At 45.2% G+C, this 17,366-nt stretch overlaps 1 protein-coding gene across 5 annotated transcripts in view; it reads left to right on the plus strand.

Annotated features, from left to right (window-relative positions):
* BCAS1 (brain enriched myelin associated protein 1) overlaps positions 1–14,008 on the plus strand; it is a 95,344-nt gene extending 81,336 nt beyond the window's left edge. For 3 of the 5 annotated variants that reach the window (XM_060033385.1, XM_060033386.1, XM_060033384.2), the window contains 3 exons: positions 3,919–3,984; positions 9,902–10,162; positions 13,100–14,008. In XM_060033385.1, coding sequence (XP_059889368.1) covers positions 3,919–3,984; positions 9,902–10,162; positions 13,100–13,174 — 402 coding nt within the window. In that variant the 3' untranslated portion in view covers positions 13,175–14,008. The remainder of the gene's footprint in view (positions 1–3,918; positions 3,985–9,901; positions 10,163–13,099) is intronic. The other 2 variants (XM_060033388.1, XM_060033383.1) reach the window with 1 other exon arrangement.
* Positions 14,009–17,366: the final 3,358 nt, after the last annotated feature.

Here is a 17,366-nt window from a genome sequence, read left to right on the forward strand (position 1 = left end):
CTGAAATTACAACAAAGCACGAGAAAGCAGAATTCATACATGTCTTACATAAAGCTTGGACGAAAGTTTTCTGAATATACTTGTCACTAAAGCGAGATTTACCTTGGCTGTGTCGTTTTGTCTGAATTGTCCAATTCCATTTCAGGTGAGCGTCTTGGTAAAACACAAAGATTGGACTCATAACCTCTGTTTATCCTGGAACTTTCTAGCAGGTCCAGTTCTTTAGATTTGTTGTAATGAGGTTGATTTAGTAAACAGTCGGGCTCCTCTACTCACACTAAATTAAAATATCCCAATTCTTCCTTTAAATCGCAACTTCAGTTGGGATAGATCTCTATCAAAATACACTTGTATTCCTTTCAAAGAGATTTGAACTGACCATCAAACACTTCCACTAGAATTTTAAGTACCTAAGTGATATATATCAGAGATGCTTCCAGCATTCTTCAGAGTATCAAGCTATAGGAATGCATGACACAATGAAAGAAATTTAAAAGTGATTTCATTAATATGCAAGGCTTGGATTCACAACCAGATCCCATTTCAGCACCGCAGGCTGGATGCCCTGAGATGCTTCATCTTGGATTCTTGTGAATAAAAATAAACTCTTTGTAAAGAAACTTGCTCAGTATCATACTGGGAAATCTCCACAATTACTTAATAGTCTTCAAACTGTTCTTTAAAGTACTAAATAGTCTCTGAAAGCATTTTTGTCTCTTTAAACAGCAACTCTGTTTTTTGTGACAGCTGGGAAAAATAAGCTTCTGAGGTTATGGTCCTTTGAATAGAAAGCCCAACAGGAACTATTTTAATTTGTCACTGAAAGAGGGCTCTGCAAAGAGGAAAGAGGAGGGGTAGAAGGAAAACAAAGGAGAGAGGGAGAGAGGGAAAGAGAAAGGAAAGAAGGGAAGGAAGGAGGGAGGAAGGAGGGGAGGAATTGTTAATAACTGCAGGTATTGAAGAGACCTCAGATGGACTTAATAAGACCCTTAGTCTAAACTCAGCATACAGTCACCTTTGCATAAATACCGTTTTATATGTCTCAAAGTGAACAACAGAGAAAAATCTTAGAAAAACTCGAGGTATTCTCCCTTTTTTTTTTTTTTTTTTTAAAGACTTTTAACCTATTTGCAATGATTTCCCTGGCAGCATGACGGTCTGTTTTCAGGATGGTAGTAGCCTAGATCCACTACTGTCAAGGGAGCCTTCTGATTCAATCCAAATTCTCCCTCAAGGGCTAGCTAGGAAAGGAAGGAAGAAGAAAATCAATTTTAACCTTAAACTGGCAGGTACCTAACACTAACCAAATTGAAACAATTAAAGGGAAGTTAAAAATCTCTCTCTCTTAGCGGGTGTAACATGACTCCTAATTATCCATTCAGGTTTTGCTTTAAAAAACCATGTTGGTTGGTTGGTTTTTGCCTTTCAGCATTCCCTAAAGGCCGCCTCATTAGGACAGGACCCTGTGTTCTATAGGACCCTAGGGAGTATGTTTGAGTAGGCAGGGTAGTTACAACACAGCCTGAATTCTGGAGGCCCCGTGAAATCCCAAAGTGGTAAAACTCTTGGGTGAGAGCTGAAAGAGCTAGTTGCAGGGAGAGAAATAATAACTGAGAGCCCTTTCTTTTTCTAAATGTTCTCAAGAAATTGGTCCTTGTAGAACAATGCAGAAGACCTAGAGGAAGAAAAAAACCACCTTCCATCTGAATGGGTCTAAATTGTACAAAGAGAACAGATCCTTATTTGCCCTTGGGTTGAGCAGCTTGGGGAAACCCATGACAATGATATCTCTAAGAAAAGTGCATGGAACTTCCAGACACTGGGAGTTCAGGCTGAAGAAAGAGTTCAGGAATGGCTTCTCCATTCCTAATCAATGAAGAAGTAGGTATCAAGGTCCTAGTAGCCTAGCTCTGGAAAGGTTGCTTTGGGGGTAGGAAGGATATTGGAATTCTCATACTGTGTTCAATCATAGACAGTCCTAGTCAAGTCTTCTGGATCAGAGAACAGCACCAAGCAGTAAAGATAAGCATATTTGTGCCCTGATGATAGGCACGTCCCATAAATATCCCTATTTGAGATTTTCAACCTCCACCTTATCCAAGCCCTTATCATTTTTCCTAATTAGGTAGCTTCATAGTAGATGCTCAATAAGTGTTTGTTCATTGAATGGTACCTCCTACCTTCTACGGGCAGTGTGGGGAGGAGGTTAATGTAGAAGATGGGGCTTCCCTGGTGGTGCAGTGGTTAAGAATCCGCCTGCCAATGCAGGAGACACGGGTTCAAGCCCTGGTCCGGGAAGATCCCACATGCCGCGGAACAACTAAGCCCGTGTGCCACAACTACTGAGCCTACGCTCTAGAGCCCACGAGCCACAGCTACTGAAGCCTGCGCGCCTAGAGCCGGTGCTCCACAACAAGAGAAGCCACCGCAATGAGAAGCCTGCACGCTACAATGAAGTCGCAACCAGAGAAAAGCCCGCGTGCAGCAACAAAGATCCAAAAGCAGCCAAAAATAAAAAAATAAATAAGAATATAGAAGATGGACTCATTGCCATAGTGCCAAATCATGGCTCCCAACCTGCTACTTCCATGACCCATGTTAGTTTCTCGAAGCTTCCATTTTCTTGCTGGTAAAACAAGAGCAATAAAATTGTTCCTCTATCTTAAGACTGTGGAGTGATAAATAAATGAACTAACGCATGTTATTATATCATTTAGTACAGTTCCGGGCACTTAGCACTCCACTAAAAGTTAGCCTTCGTAAATAATAATTTTTATTATCTCTGCTAATATGAGTACCCCATCTCAGATTACAGAGGCACATGATATTAACCAGTAAAAAAAAGTACTGAATGCTTTAATGTTTGTAACTGTTCTCCGTGCAGGTGTTATATAGGTTCTTGCTGTCCGCAAGCAGAACAGCCGAGATAATAACAGTGGAATCTAAAGTCTTCTTCTTTGTGCCACAGAGCTTAACCTCCACTTCTACAATCCCTCCCTCTAGCCAGGAGGAGGAGACCATAAGCATTGAAAACATATGTGGGGTTAGACCTGAGTCCAAATTGTTAATAACTGAACAATTCATTGCCAGACTTCTTAGGCCTTCTATCAAGCGTCAAGCATAGAACATTACTAAATCCACAGCTAAAACTGCAGACTCCAGCATTGGTCTGTATTTGTCTATGGCCAGTTAGCTTAAAGCAGTGATGCCTCAGAGTCACCTGGAGGGCTTATTAAAACAGATTGCTGGGTCCCAGCCCCGAGAGTTATTGACTCGGTAGATCTGGTGTAGTTCTCAGGGTTTGTATTTCTATCAGATTCCCAGGTGATGCTGAAGCTGCTGGTCCCGGTGTCACACTTGTAGAAACTTTAGCTTAGATTTTTGATTTAAGGGCCCAAATCTGTGACGTCAGCCCCATTCAGCCCTGTCCCTGATGCCGCCGGCCACAGGGGGCACTAAAGATTGGAAAATAGAGTGTTCGACAGTCCATCACTCTGCCAGGGGCAAAAAATACTACAGCAAAACACCCACCACTTAAATGTTACCAATAGATAGCTACCAATGGTTTAATTGTTTGTTTACTTATTCATTCATTCTACATGTTCAACCACCTTCTGGTTCCAACATCAGTATTTTCATCATCATTTGTTTATCCCAGAATTACCTAATCCCAGGGTTTAAGACTTTTATTGTAGTTATTTTTGGAGACCAACACTTGAATTTAATCCGACTCTGGTTATAGACCACATAGAAATCATGTGACTCATGAGGAAGGCGTTTCTAGTTGGTCTTCCATTTGTCCTGACCTTGAATCTCAACAATGAATGACTGAGGTTATCCATTTCACAACCTCCCTTGCGTTCTCCATGTTGCTGTGCTTGTGGTAGCTGAAAGGCCATTGTCTGTTTGTTATTTTAGTCAGTGAAAGGGGATGGAGGGATCACCCACTCAGAAGAAATAAATGGGAAAGACTCCAGCTACCAAGTAAGTGATCTGTAAACTCGGTTCAATGGTGGGTTTAGCTGGCATGCTCTTGGTTCTCTGCAGCCTTATTTCTGATGCAATTCTCAACCACAGCCAACTCATTTGATGTCTCTAGGTTGGGTGCCTGCTGTATACCAGGCACCACTTTGGGCTTTGCAGATGCAAGCACGAACAAGCTAGAGTTCCTCAGCTATTTCTTACCGCAAAGCACCTTCATGTGCTCTTCCCTCTCTCCACATGGACAATTCTTTCCCATTCTTCACATCTTGGCCTAAATGTCACCTCCTCAAAAAGCTGTTCCCTTTCCACCCATCATCCCTGCATCTTGTCCTTTTACTTCATGGCACTTGTCACACATTGAAATAAGTCATATGTCCATGTCTCCCCTACCCCTTCCCGCCCCTGTCTGGAGTATTTGTAGAGCAAGGAAGGGGCCTCTTCTATTTTTTTTTTTTTTTATCACATTGCATGGTGCCTGGTACATAGTAGGAGCTTTTTCTGGAATAGATGTGTGAAAGACATGGGGTCAGGTGGTTCGTTTCTATCATTTTCTCTATCCTAAAGAGACAGCTATGACATTTTTATAAATATATGTATTGTTTTTTCCCCAGTGGGATCATCTCATGCTCAACACCCTATTTTATAACCTGCACTCTTTTTTAACTTAGAAATATACCTCCACAAAAATGTCATCAAATATTCTTGTTCTAATTTTGGTAATACAGAGATGTGGTTAAGAGCATGGGTTGCAGACTCAAACTGCCTGGGTTTGAATCCTGGCTCAGCTATTTTTTAGCTGTGTGACCAAAGGCAAATTACCAATCTCTCCATGCCTCAGTTTCTCATGTGTATAATGGAGCTAGGAAAAGTGCTGCCTTATAGGGCTGTCATGTTTAGGTGAATCCATACATGTAAAGCACTTAGAACATTCCTGGTGTAGGGACTCAACAAGTGTTAGTTGCTGTGTTTATCAGCATGAGCTGCCGTAACAAAATACCATAGAGAGGAGAGAGAATGAGTATTTTGGTGTCTCTTCTTACAAAGACACTAATCCTGTTGGATCAAGGCCCCATCTTTATGACCTCAATTAACCTTAATTACTTCCTTACTCCAAATACTTTCACATTGGCTTTATATGGCTTCACCATATAAAGCCATAGCTGTTGCTGTTGTTCTATTACTATTATTATTGTGCTTCTGATGAGAAATTATCACCCTGTAATGTTGTTCGTATCACACACACACACAGATTCCAGCAATTACTAAATAATTTATGATATTTCTACTTCCATAATAATTAGTTTATCCTGTATATTTCGACATGGAATATATTGCTTTTTAGTGCATTCAAATTATTTTCATTTTTCTTTTTTAACTTATTACTATACCTGCCCCCCCCAAACCCATACTCTGGACCACTTTGGAACCAAAAATCCCAAAGGTTACTACCTTGGAAACATGATAAACTTACGTCATTCACCATGAAACACTGAAATATGTTTGTACATTTTGTCTGGAATCTGACAGTGAAACAGTTATGCCAGTCATTTTGGTGATTCTAAAATCTGAAAACAGTCAGTGGAAATTTGAATGAGCTGGAAACGTCATTCTATTTACACTCATCTAGAAATGTTTTGAGCATTCTATTTTCCAGGGCTTTGGATCCAGACGTGAGAAGATTGGTGTGTACTATTGGGAGATGACAAATGCTTCGTTTAACTTTGGAGGGTGGGAACAGACATTCTCTGCTCCTGTTAGATTTGCCCTCTGAGTTATAAAAGCCTTAGTTGATATTTCCATGAAAAAAAGCCCAAGAAATTCCCAGCCTGGGTTGGCTTCCAGTGTCTGAATCAAGCGGGATGCTCCAGTAACCTTGTGCTCCAGCTTCCTGCCAGCATCCCTGGGTTCTAGGAGAGGAGACACTCGGGTTATTCAGATGGGAATAATTTTCGTTACAAATTTTGAGACAGCGTCAAGCCCCAAAGCAAAGATTCTAAATCTTCTGCATTTCATGACAAAGCAGTCATGCGCAGTTCCGATTCTTAGCTCACTCTGAAGGTAAGGAACCGGCCATGTATTGTTTCCAGAAGTTCGTTTCTAAGCCATTTTTTAAAAAAAATTAGGCCTAATAGGGATGGAGTAATAACCATGTGGTAAATGGATATGACCCATTGAAAGCTCCCCTCCTGAAAAAAAATCAGTGTCCCATGAGAGCTGTTGGTTTGTAGGGACTTCCCACTTCACACCCGAGTGATGTGCTAAGGGAAGTATTTTGGGAACACTTGGAAGGCGAGTTGCTGGCCATTCATCCAGCCCATTTTGATGGCGACTTACCATGTGTCAGGTGAGGTGCTGGGGATAAAGCAATGGAAGAGACACAGAGGAGTTTCGTGCTCCGGAGGGAATCAGAACATTTCCAGGTGAGCAAAGAAATCCCCGTGATGACTGCAAACATAAAGAAAATTCAGGGGCTTCCCTGGTGGCGCAGGGGTTAGGAATCCACCTGCCAACGCAGGAGACACAGGTTCCAGCCCTGGTCCGGGAAGACCCCACGTGTTGCGGCACAACGAAGCCCCTGCGCTATAACTACTGAGCCGGTGCTCTAGAGCTCGTGAGCCACAACTACTGAGCCCGCGTGCCACAACTACTGAGCCCATGTGCCACAACTACTGAAGCCCATGCTCTGCAACAAGAGAAGCCACAGCAATGAGAAGCCTGCGCACCACAAGGAAGAGTAGCCCCCCCCGCCACAATTGGAGAAAGCCCGCGTGCAGCAACGAAGACCCAACGCAGTCGAATAAATAAATAAATATTTTTTAAAAAATACAATAGGGAAAGGTAGTTAAAAAAAAAGAAAAGAAAATTCAGCAGTGTTCTACAAGAAGGGGGGTCAGGCATCTTTAGACCCTCTAATCAGGGACTGTGTCTCCAAGGAGGTGATGACATTTGAGCTGAGACCGTCCGGGAAAGAAGCAGTCATCTGAAGCCCTGGAGACAGACCGAGCAGAAGCACAGCCAGTAGGAAGCTCTGAATTGAGAATAAGTTTGTTCAAGAAAAAAAAGCACCGTGTGGCTGGAGCAGAATGAGTGGGGGGATGGGGGGTGGGGCGGGATAGAAGATGAGGCTGGAGAGACACGGGGACTCGATTCAGCAGGTGTCTGTATTTCTTGAGCGCCTTGTCTACACCCGCAGCTTGGATGCTTAGCCACTCAGAGTCGCTGCTGCTAGTGTTAAGCCAGGACCACCAACTCATCCCAGTGGGCCCGGGACGTTCCTGGTTTTAAAAAGGCAGGTTCCATGTCCTAGAACCCCCTCACTCCCAGACAGACCAAGACGGTTGGTCCCTTTATGCTTGGCATCCAGACGCTGTGTGCAGTGGGCTTTCCATTACTAGCTAATTTAATCCTCACAACACCATGAAGTATGATTTGTTTGTTTGTTACTCCCGTACAGAAGAGGAAGCTGAGAGATCACACCATTTATTCCAGGTCATACAGCAAGGATGTGATGAAACCAGAACCACACCATGTTTTTGTTTTTGTTTTTAATTTTTTATTTTATTATTTATTTATTTATTTTGGCTGCATTGGGTCTTCGTTGCTGCACGCGGGCTTCCGCTAGTTGCGGCAAGCGGGGGCTACTCTTTGTTGCGGTGCGCGGGCTTCTCACCATGGTGGTTTCTCTTGTTGTGGAGCACGGGCTCTAGGCGCACGGGCTTCAGTAGTTGTGGCACATGGGCTTCAGTAGTTGTGGCTCGCGGGCTCTAGAGCGCAGGCTCAGTAGTTGTGGCACACGGGCTTAGTTGTTCCGCGGCATGTGAGATCTTCCTGGACCAGGGCTCGAACCTGTGTCCCCTGCATTGGCAGGCGGATTCTCAACCACTGCGCCACCAGGGAAGTCCCCACACCATGTTCTTTTGACTCCAGACACTGAGCTTTTAGCTACTCACTGTATCTTAAAATCTTCTATGCAACAAAAACAGTTAACAGGGTGTTTGAGCAGGGTCACTGGTTTCTGGCCTTTGTGCAGAGCAGCACGGTGGGAGTTTCTGTCTCTTTCTAAGGCGAGTATCTGCTCTAGGCCCTCTGTTATACTCAACATCTGTATCTTAGCATTTGCTACAACTTTGGCAACTGGGATCCAACAGAAATATTCAGGACATGTGCTTGTAAAACATCTTCTTGGGCTGCACTGGATGTCTGAGGCTTTGATCTCCAAGGAGTTCTGCCCTCCAGGAGGGCGCTGCAGCCTGGGGAGGCCTTCGGGACAGGGGAATTTTCTCTGTCTTCCTGCTCATTTCTAAGGGGTGTGTTTGATTCACTGATGTGAAATGACAGTTCTATGCCCTCTGAATCAAAACTGTCACTTTGTCCTAGAACTTTGTGACTTGGGGACAACACATACATTTTATGAATCATAAGTTGTAAATATGTATCCAGTGGGCCAAATGCAGCCCACAGGGATAACTGTGTTGTGGTTGTTTGCTGTGAACAGGGCTTTAAAACTTTCGATGTCAATATTTTTAAACTGACATATTTTGCATTTGAAATAATTCGATTTCAAGCTTCCATCTGAAAACATAGAAGATATGACAGCACTGGGGCTGTAATCCCACATCGTATCTTTGGTGGGTCTGAGCAGTTGTGGCCCCTTTAGACAAGGCATGTGGCATTCAATTCACCACAGTGCCCCCTACTGCAAATTGTCTCCCCAGCATCAAAGCCAGCAGAGCTTGAACTGTTTTTCGTACACTAGAGAAATATTTCTTTGGCCTTATGCTGCTTTCACAACTGGGGAAATAAGTTCACCATATGATTATTCTTACTCCTAGCCTCTTTCATGCTTTCGTTTTATCTGTCTGACCCCCAGAGTCATTTCAGTTCAAGCAAATTATGGGAAAAAGTCTTTTACTTCCTAACAGATTTTTGGTTGTCTGTAATTTACGTAGAATTTTGGATTTTACAGCCTTATTCCTCCAAATTGTAGGAACCAAGTAGGAATGCAAACATTTCACTCTACCGTGAAAAGATGTATGTTCACAACTAAAACCATTATCTTCTTTTACCACTGTTTTATGAAATGACAGTTTCACGCTAGAAATTAAGATAGACATAATCATGAAGAAAAGACCAGGCATCCCAAGAAGAGTGACGTGTGGTTGCAAGTGGGAGAAATCCCCTCAAAGCTGGCTCATATAAAAAGGGGCTTCAGGAACGGCTAGATCCAGGGGCATGCGTAATGCCATCCATACGAGGGCTCTTTTTTCCCCTTTCTCTCTCTTCATCTCTCAGCTCTGCTTTCCTCTGTGCCTCATGGTTCATTTTTCAGAAAAAAGAAATTCCACTTCCAGGATTTTTCTTTGGAAATGGTGGTGGTTCTGGAAGCTCCAGGCTTTCATCTTCCCAGCTTCAAGTTCATGGAAAGGGAACTGACCTCTCTCTCGGTTGCTTTAGCAAAGCCCTGAGATTAGCCCAGGTTTAGCTGCCTTTGGCCAGCTGGAACCAATCCCAGCAGCCCAATCACATGCAGTGCTCTGACCGGCCAGTCCTGAGTCGTGTGCCCTTTGTCCAGGGATGAAATGAGTGTGTCGAAACCACAGGGAATAAACCAGAGAGAAGGGTGGTTCTCCAGGGAAAACCCAGGTTCTAGTTCCCGAAGAAGGAGTAAAGAATGCTTGCTGGGGAAGTTTTCATTAATGAATGAATGACCAGATTGGTAAATAAATGTCCCCACTGTGACCTCATACCATAGAAAGTATTTACACATTTTTCTTACTTTTTTCCATCTCACCCAGGAATCCTGAACACGTAGGCACCATCCAACCTTTGAACATCTCTGTTTTAACATGTTTACTCACCTGCCACTGAGCGTTGTCTTGCAGCCACTAAAAATGCATTTTGTTTGAACTTGCTCTAGGCCCCAGAGGCCACTGAGAAGGCGGTGGTGCCGCCGGAGTCAGAACCGGCAGTCGCCGGCCAGAAGGGCAAAGAGGGCGCCTGCAAGGACAAGAAGGCGTCTGCCGAGACCGAGAAGCAGAAGAGCAGCAAGCAGGAAGCCAACGAGCCGGCCCCGCGCGTGGAGGCCCCGGGGGAGGCGAACTCGCTGCGGGACGGGGACAAGTCCCAGAAGAGGCTCGAGAAGCGGCGACCGCCCCTCGGGGGCTTCTTCAAGGGCCTGGTGGGTGGACGGTTCGCCTCTTCTTTCTGGGCTTTTCCAAAGGGGACCGGCTGGCCAGGGGGTGGCTGGGCCTTGGCCAAACACCGAGGATCTGCTGTGTGCCAGGCGCAGAGAGCAAGGTGGGCGCAGGCTTCGCTTTTCCGCGGCCACAGGCAGGTGTGACGCTGATGGCGGGGGTGGGGGGTGGGAGGCAGGGGCGGGCACGGGAAGGGAGCCTGAGGGTGAGGACGTGGCCTGGCCTTGGGTTTGGGAGGAGGGGGGCGGGGGCTTCTCAGAGGTTCCATGTGAGGAGGGACCTCAAGTTAACCTGTAGAGGGATGAGGCAAGGGGAAGTCTGAAGGCAGGTGAGGTCCAGGCCATGGGAACAAAGGTGTGGGGGGGAGACGGCACGGATCTGAGGCTCAGTCTGGCTGGAGGAGAGGGAATACAAGGATGGGGTGGGTTGGCAGGAACAGGTGATGATGAGAAGCAGGGATACTCGTCTGTGGCCAAAGTCAGCCTTGTGGAGTTTGCACCAGGGAAGCTGCTGTGAGCCTGGCCCTGGGTGGTGGGTATACAGACCAGGCTAAAACTTATTAGCGCCTTCCCTCTGGGGAAGTCCAGTGAGGGGTGAGTGGAGGCCAGACATTAAATAATGAATTAAGCTTGGGGTTCTTTATTTGTGTCCATTTGGTTCTTCTCTGTCTCCTTCTTCAGACTGTTAGCTTAGGGAAGGCAGTGACCAGACCTGTCACAGGTAGACGTGCTGTCCCCTCCATCCCGCCCGCGTGTGGCTAGAACACAGTCGACACCCCAGCAGTGTCTGTTGATGAACGAATAGATGGAGTGAAATACGCTACTAGTAAAGGTTTCATTATATCTGGGATAACGTAAATCCTGGCAAACAGGGAGAAGAATCATCACCCAAATAATAAGGAAGAGAGACAAGTGAAATCATACCCAGGGCCCGTGGGAACGTGGGTTGAGCCAGGAGGGCCAGGCAAGGCAATACTACTGGCATCAGCTATGGGGCCAGTGAACCGGGGTTCACCTTCATGTTGCAGTGAAGATGGGGTAGTTACGTGAAGCAAACTGCCCTAACCATTCCTAACTATGCCATTTCATGAGTATCTGTAGACATTGGTGGCTTCTAATATTATAGTAGAGGTTAGGCGAGACATTGGTGCCCTCTAATATTATAGTGGAGGTTCGGCGAGGGCTGTGGTTCCTCTGGCCCCAGTTGGGTCTTTAGAAGCATCTCTGGGGAGTTTATTAGAAATACAGACTCTCAGGCCCCAAGTTTAAAATTTTATCAGTGTCATCTATTTCTGTCTCGTCTTTGTGTCCTTGAGTATGTGTGTAGAACCTCAGTTTGAGGCTCACTTTCTAGTGGGACACATGGAACTATAAAGTAGATAAATTAAAACACAGAAATGTTAGTGTGGGAAGTCACGGAGGGGAAATAAACATGGTAATGTGACGGGTTACGCTGGGGATGAGGACAGCAGTACGTGTGCAGCTTGGAATCTGTGGATCCAGAAAGTGTTTCTGAGGAGATAATATTTGAGATGAGACAGGATTGATTATCGGTGCCAGACAGGAAGAGAGCAAGACTCTTTGTTCCAGCAGGAGGGAACAGCATGTGCAAGGGCCCTGGGGTGGGAATGAGCTTTGTATGTTTGAGGCCCCGTTGCTGGGAGCTGGTCAGCTAGGTGAATAATAAAAGTCGCTAAGGTTGGAGCAGTGGGCAGCTCAGGCTGGCTGTACAGGCTGTGCAAAGAATGTTGACATAATCCTACTTAAATTGGGAAGCTATTAAAGGGTGTTAAGCAAGGACCTTTGTTTATAGCCTTTAAAGACTATTTTGCTGCTATAGTGCAGAAATGGCTTATAGAGTGGCAAGAGCAGAAACAGATGCCCAGGGTAGCACTTCTAGGGTTACCTGGGAGAGCCAGTGGCGGTGTGGCATTGTGATGCCTGCAGAGATGCCAAGACGTGGGCAGGTTCTAGATAATAATTACAATTCAAGTCACCGAGCCCTTCCTCTGAGGCTGTGCTTCACTTATATTCATCATCTCTTTAATTACGGCAACGTCCCTTTGAGGTGGAAGTGCTTATTCTTCAAGTCCTCCATCTTCCCATTGTCAGGAGACTCCCAACAGTGGTGGAGAACGAGGGAGGGGTTTCCTGCCATTTTGCAAGGATCCGATCAAGCCCTGAGGACCGTCAGGCTGGACACATTTCCCTGGGGTTGTCTGACCCCTTTCCTGAGAGGGCAACGCCGGCAGCGGGACTGGCACCAGCCAGGGACCCATCGAGGCCCTGTCACCTACAGGAAACGAGCTTCTGGCCCCCCTCACCCCCGCCCAGCCCAGCCTCAGCCCTCAGGTCAGCTTCTCAGAGACTGCACCGCCAACCACTCCCTGCGTGACCTTTGCCCTCCTAGTGACATCCCCTTCATTCTGCCCCTTTTCCCCTCCTCCTCCATATGCTGCTTGGATTCTAACAGAAAGCAGCCTACTTGGCATTACATGAAAACTTTGCAAAGATACGTTTTGTAAGAAAAGCAAACAGGCAGTGTGGTTAGAAAGTGATTAGAGAGGGTGACGGAAGTGAGCTCTAACTGTGGCAGGTTTTCTACACCCCAGGTACTAAGTACATTACAAGTCAGGACTCACTTTATCTTGGAACAACCCCTCCGAGATAAATGTTATCACCTCCATTCTAAAGATGAGGAAACTGAAGCAGAAAGAGTTCAGCCATTTGTCCAGGATTTCACAACGCTAGAAAGTAATATAACTGGGCACTGAACTCGGGCATCTCATTGGAAACCGTCCTCTTACCCACTGGCCACGAATAAGGTGTATTTATGTGGCACAGAGTCGGTGCTACATAAATGGCAGTTGTTGATATTACAGCTGTTCACTAGGATACAACTTCTTGTATATTTCTCTCCAGGGACCCAAGCGGATGTTGGACGCTCAAGTGCAAACAGACCCCGTATCCATCGGACCAGTTGGCAAATCCAAGTAAACAAATCACCACGGTTCCCACCAAGTTCCGCCACCAAGAGGTCTTCTCCCCACTCAGTCTCCTCCCCAACCCCGCTCCATGTATATATTTTTTCTTCTGATGGCCACGAAATGAAATTCTGCTTACAGATTAAGCCTGAGCTGTTGTATATTGAGGTGTATTATTTCTGTCTCTGGTCCAGTCTTTCCTGGTAAATATAACCGTCAAGATGGTTTAGCAGGTTAACGAGCCAGGTCAGAAGAGTCGATGGTTGCCAAGCAGGTAGGGGGAGGGGACCGAGGACTGCGTTCTGGTGAAGTTATGAAAAATGGCCGGTGATGAGTAAGTTGCAGAAGGAAAACGCCTGCCTGAAGGGATTAAGCTTTGTAGTAAATACACGCTCATCCTCTCAGCTTGAAGAGGAGAGACAAGAATCCGTTTGTTTAAGTTCATGTCTCAAGGAGGGAAAACGTGGGCTCTGTGTTGGGAGGTTGCCAATTTTCTGGAACGGAATGTGTGGGGAATGACAAAGGAATGAATAAGAGTTGTTTTTCAAATAGGGTTCTTGAACGTTACTGACGAGCGGGAAAAGATTGACTGGAGAGGGCTTGACATAATTTGGGAAAACAATTGCTTTTTGAGGCTCAGTGACAAGGGCGGGGATTACAACTTCAAAAAAAAACAAACCAAACCGAGTAAGTGAAGTTGCGAGTTTATTTTGCAACACTAGGGGGCGCCAAGGTCTCCATTTTCATCCCGCATCCTGCATCCCTAACAAAGATTTTGGTCTCTGCAATCTTACATTATTAATGTTTCTCAGATGGCTGAGGGGCTTGCTTCATCTGTTCTGTCTGACACTTATCTCAAGTCTGTCTGTAATTTCCTAATGTTCTCAGGATGTGCTCTGATAAAACCCTCCCTATAACCCCAGTTAATAATAAAAATTTACAGAAGATTATTCAAATACCTGAGTTTTTTTTAATACTTGTACAGAGGAGTACATAGGACGATGAGTGTATTAAAATGTAATCCAAAGTAGCCATATGATTGACTGATACCATGTATACTGTATCTTTCTCTGATTTAATAAAAAGTACATTTACATCTGAAGGATCTTTTAATTTTCAACTTTGAAAGCAGGTCTCTCGTGCTCTATGTCTGAGATGCCTTTATCTTCCACAGTAGAAAATCAGTGCTCTTTTTGCATCTTATCTCTTCTCCCAGATCCTTCTCAATTTCCTTGTATGTGGGCACGTGCACATACAAATGTGTGCACACGTATATTTGTATATACGCACACATGCACATATATACAAACACTTTCTTAGGCCACGCCGCCTAGAGCAGAGCCTGAGACAGGGATTCAGATGCACGTGTTAGGCTGAAGGAGGGCTCCCAGGGGAAAGGGAAGAAGAGAAGGACAGGGCAGGGATTGGTCTCAGCTGGAGTTGAGTTTCGTCCTGATCTGCCAGGGGGCCCTGGAGCATGAATTGCACCATAAAGTTGGTCATACCTACAAGGCAGGGTTTGTCCCCTTGTTGGTGAGACATGGGCCACCCTGGCAGGTGTCAGGACAGGCAAGCTGCTCCCACTGAGCTGAGAAGCTGGATCCCTTACCAGCTAGAGGATGAGGGTCATCCCAAGTGTCCACTACAGGTACACATGTATACGTCCAAGCGTGTATTTATACCCACATATGCACACATTCATACGTATAAACATAGTTACTTCTATACAGGAACAGATAAGTGCATGCACACATTCATAATCATACACAGACACGTGTAACCGACAGAACCACATGCATACACTGACTCATACAAGTCCATTGCATGTACAATCCATCACAGTGATTAGAAATAACATTGAACATCCTCTCCTGACAAGTCTATACCTTAGGCAAATAAAACAATGGCTTAGGCAAAAAGGCCTTTGGAAAATGTGTTCGGGACAAAAATGTTTCTAAAAGAACAAATTGGGAGCTCCTTGGCTCCTGGAACCCGCTGGCTCCCAGCTTGGGCTGCCTGAATGCTCAGTTTCCAGTAAAGACCAGAGGCCTTTTCCTTGCAGAGGGGTTGGTTTCTTCATCCCTCCTGCCCGAACCTGGAGAGTCCTCAGTGTCTGTGACTCACCCAGCTGAGAATGACCTCATGCTGCTTCATGTCTGCATGCTTAACTTTGCCCAAATGAAGAAAAAAAAAAAAAAACATTGGGGAAGCCCTTGGTGGGGGGTGACTTTCCCTCCACCTCCACCATCGCCATTACAGTACATGGGATGATTCAAGGCAAACAGGCAGCTGGTTACTGCTTTGTCTCTAAACACCAGGGGGGTTGCCTGGTGTGACCTTTGGGCTCCAGACCATACCAGTCTATTGAGAAAGGTGACAGTATTATTTGCAAGCTTCACCTCACTGGACACAGGGGCTTTTTGCCTTGAAGAGAAATGTCCCCAGGCAGGGCTGAGTCACTAATGCAGAAGGAGCCCTCCCACCCTCTCCCGCCCCAGAAAAACATTTTTTAATTTTTAAAAAGAAGTTCTCTGCTGCGAATCTTGCTGGAAAGCATGCCAACAGTTTCTGTAACTGGTTTCCCATCCTCCTGGCCAAAAAAGAGAACAATCTTGTAATGAAATTGCTTTTTTTTTTTTTTAAGAAAATTTAAGCCAGATAGGACTCAAATAAATGGCTTATTGGGGGGATTCTAAAGCCAGTTGTAGCCTGAGAAGCAAGTTCAAACTCCATTTCTGAGTTTTGTGGAGTTTGTTTGGTTTTGACTGGCGAGCCAATTCCTGATGCGTTTACAATAAATACTAATTTCCATGCTCCTGCTGACCTAGTGTGAAAAGAGCACACAGTTCCCAAGTGAGCTCAGGAAAGCTCCCAGGACACGGATTCACAGAAGGACTGAAGTTCTTCAAACTACAGAACCCAGGAATGCCATTTGGATAGCAAAACGGCACACAGTAAAATGTTAAGAACACCCTGAAACTGAAAGAGAAATTACGACCTGGAGGAGGGGGCAAAGGTACCTTTTTGAAGTTGACATACTCATTAAATTATTGACTTCTTTATTTTTAGGTGCACATGGAAGAGTGTCTTCTCCAATGTCATGAAGAAGTACCCTTTCCAGGAACTGGGCCTTTGAGCTGAAATGGCTGCAATCGGGGAAAACAAAAATCAAAAAACTCTGCTTTCCAGCTCCAGCCAACGGCGACTTCTGGACTGATATCCATAAAAGAATTCATTCAAAGGCACAGTTGTTCTCAGCAGCCCCTGAGGTCTCTCATGAATTCATCCTCTTGGGGAAAGGGACACATACCACCCAAGGAAATGCCAAACTGGTTTTATTGTACCCCCCTGCCCTTTAAACAAATTATCGGGGATTTAAATACACACACACACACACACACACACACACACACACACGCAGACTCTCTAGCTGGACTGTTGTTGTTTGTTTGCAAACAGATGCACTGGGGTCCCCTTTAATTAGATTCCAAGAGGCTAGAATCTGTGTTCTGCTGGCTCTCTCTCAAAGTGCCTGGAAGGGAGCAGACCTGACGAGTATCATTTCTTTTGTCAAATAATCCCAAGTTGACCTTAAGCCTTACAAAATAAAATCAGATCGCCACCCTACCTTAGAAGGAAAGCAAAATGATTTCCATTATTAACTCACCCAGGTTGCAAATGCAGGGAATGCGCTTTGCAGAAATGTAAGATGATTCTTATCAGCTTTTATCCTCCCAATGTCCCTTTTTCGGCCTTTTAAAAAGGCAGTTTGCTCGGTGAGTAGGATTAGGTTCCTCTGTGGTCTAGATCTTGTTCACTCTATCAGTGGAAATAAAGGGAGTCCAGCCCCCCTGGAAATTACAGGCTCCATTAGGAAGAAAAGAAATTACTTACAGAGCAGCAAATTCTGTAAATTTGTAATTCAGATCTTAGCCCTGGCCTGAATGCCAGTCAGGATCCAGCCCTTTGCATAAATTGGTTTTCTGGGGAGCTTAACTCTTTCGCCTCTGTTTCCCTTCCCCGGAAACCTATTCACTCAAGCCTGTCTATCCCCTGGCCCTTTAACTAGCCATAGCCCGTGCCTGGGTAGCAACCCGTGCAATTTCACAGAAGTAAGGGTAATAATAATAAGGCCTTACATTAACACACTTCACCGTTTATAGACTGCCTTTTGAATACATTATCTAATTTAAAGCTGTATGCCC

This window comes from Delphinus delphis, chromosome 15 (genome assembly GCF_949987515.2).
Source record: "Delphinus delphis chromosome 15, mDelDel1.2, whole genome shotgun sequence".
Classification (NCBI taxonomy): domain Eukaryota; kingdom Metazoa; phylum Chordata; class Mammalia; order Artiodactyla; family Delphinidae; genus Delphinus; species Delphinus delphis.